This window comes from Tupaia chinensis, unplaced genomic scaffold, assembly GCF_000334495.1.
Source record: "Tupaia chinensis unplaced genomic scaffold, TupChi_1.0 Scaffold000477_2, whole genome shotgun sequence".
NCBI lineage: Eukaryota > Metazoa > Chordata > Mammalia > Scandentia > Tupaiidae > Tupaia > Tupaia belangeri.
In genome coordinates, this window is record NW_006159987.1 from 572,278 (window position 1) to 573,928 (window position 1,651).

The 1,651-nt window shown below is 53.2% G+C and overlaps 1 protein-coding gene across 2 annotated transcripts in view; it reads right to left on the reverse strand.

Moving 5' to 3' along the window:
• The window catches only part of CCDC200 (coiled-coil domain containing 200), a 6,977-nt gene extending 6,341 nt beyond the window's left edge, over positions 1-636 (reverse strand). The window contains exon 1 of one of the 2 annotated variants that reach the window (XM_006156090.3): positions 437-636. In XM_006156090.3, the coding sequence (XP_006156152.1) occupies positions 437-535 (99 nt within the window). In that variant the 5' untranslated portion in view covers positions 536-636. The remainder of the gene's footprint in view (positions 1-436) is intronic. The other variant, XM_006156092.3, reaches the window with a different exon arrangement.
• Between the last annotated feature and the right edge of the window lie 1,015 nt (positions 637-1,651).

Consider the following 1,651-nt stretch of genomic DNA (forward strand, 5'->3'; position numbering starts at 1 on the left):
GGGGGGGCTGGCAGATGGTATGATGGTTAAGGGCACTGGACTCCCACATGGCCAACTGCAGTTCGAGTCCCGGACCTGGCTGCCTGCTTTCTCACTTCCTCTATCTCTCTCACCCTGTCTCTCTTTGGTCAAATTAAAATAAATAGAGTTAAATAAAATAATTCTTTAAAAAAAAAAAAATCTTAGGCCTAGTACCTGTGCCCATCCCAGAGTAGTACAGAGTAAAACCAGGTCAGGAGCTAGCATACTTCCATCTCATTCCCCCAACCAGACACATACACCCCTACACACACACAGTGGAGCTAAGTGGTCTTGTTCTCCTCCTACCCCAGCAAACCATCTTCACCAGATAATGGCCCCCTAGGGGTCTGTGTGCCTTCCCTACTCCTTCCTTGCCCCAGGAAGGGCCCCGATGGACCTGGCCTCTCTCATGCACCTGCTCTTGCTGCTGCTGCTGCTCCTGGGCCATCAGCCACTTCCTCCGGTCCAAAGCCATCTGCCGGCGCCGGGCCTCCCAGTGGTAGGCGCTACTCATGATGTTGGAGTGGTGGAAGGCCCTGGGCAGGGGGTGGGGGCAGGCAGAGGCCAGGACACTGTCACTGCCCCCACCACCTCTGCCTCTTCCCGCTCAGGCCCACTGCCTATAGCCAGAACCACCTCACAATGTGGCCGCTACCAGGGCAACTGGGAGGTGGTCTCTGCCTTGTTGCGGGAGGATGGCTTTCTCAAGGCTCCTAGGGAGCATCGAGGTAGATGTCCAGTGGCCCCGAGCAGGTAGAAGACATTTTTTTAGGTGGGTTGTGGGAACAATACCACAGGAAGGTCTGCTCGCACTCTATAAATGTACAATTATACGTGTCAGCAGGTGGCGTGGTGGTTAAGGACGCTGGATTCCCACATGGCCGACTACAGTTTGAATCCCAGACCTGGCAGCTTGCTTTCTCACTTTCTCTCTCTCTCGCTCTCACTCTCGCTGTCCCTCACTGGTCAAAATTTTTAAATTAATAAATACATAAAGTTATGAGGACCAGCAGGTGGCATGGTGGCTGAGGCGCTGGACACTCCCACATGGCTGAGCACAGTTTGAACCCTGGACCTGGTGGCTTGCTTGCTCACTTTCTCTTTCTGTGTCTCTCTCTGGTCAAATTAAAATAAGTGAATGAATAAATAAAATTAAATAAATAATTCTAAAAAAACCCCAAAAACCAAAAAACCCCCACGGTACCCTGTGTGCGTTTCACGCGTGATGACACCTGGCAGCTGGGTCTGTCTTCAGGAGAGCTTCCCTCAGACCCCTGTGGCGGCCCACCAGAACGCCCTTGGTTGGGGGGCTCTCAGCTCCGTAGGTCCAAAAGAGGAAATGGGCTCCAGCCACCACGGAAGGTGGCTCCCCCCCGGCCGCCAAGGGGAGGGAGGGGCGGAGGGCGCCCGCGGTGTTTCAGCCTGAAAAACATGCCAGGCCCATGTCTGTGTGTGCCCCCAATCCTGACAGGAGAATGGATTGCGGTGTGCCCATCCCACCCCGGGGGTGCTTTCTCACTTTCCCTTTCTCTGTCTCTCTCTGTTTCTACCTCCCAGCGGTGCAAGTGCTCTGTAGCAAAAGAAAAAAACAAAAAAAAAAGACCTGTTTTGCACATCTCAATTCTATTTG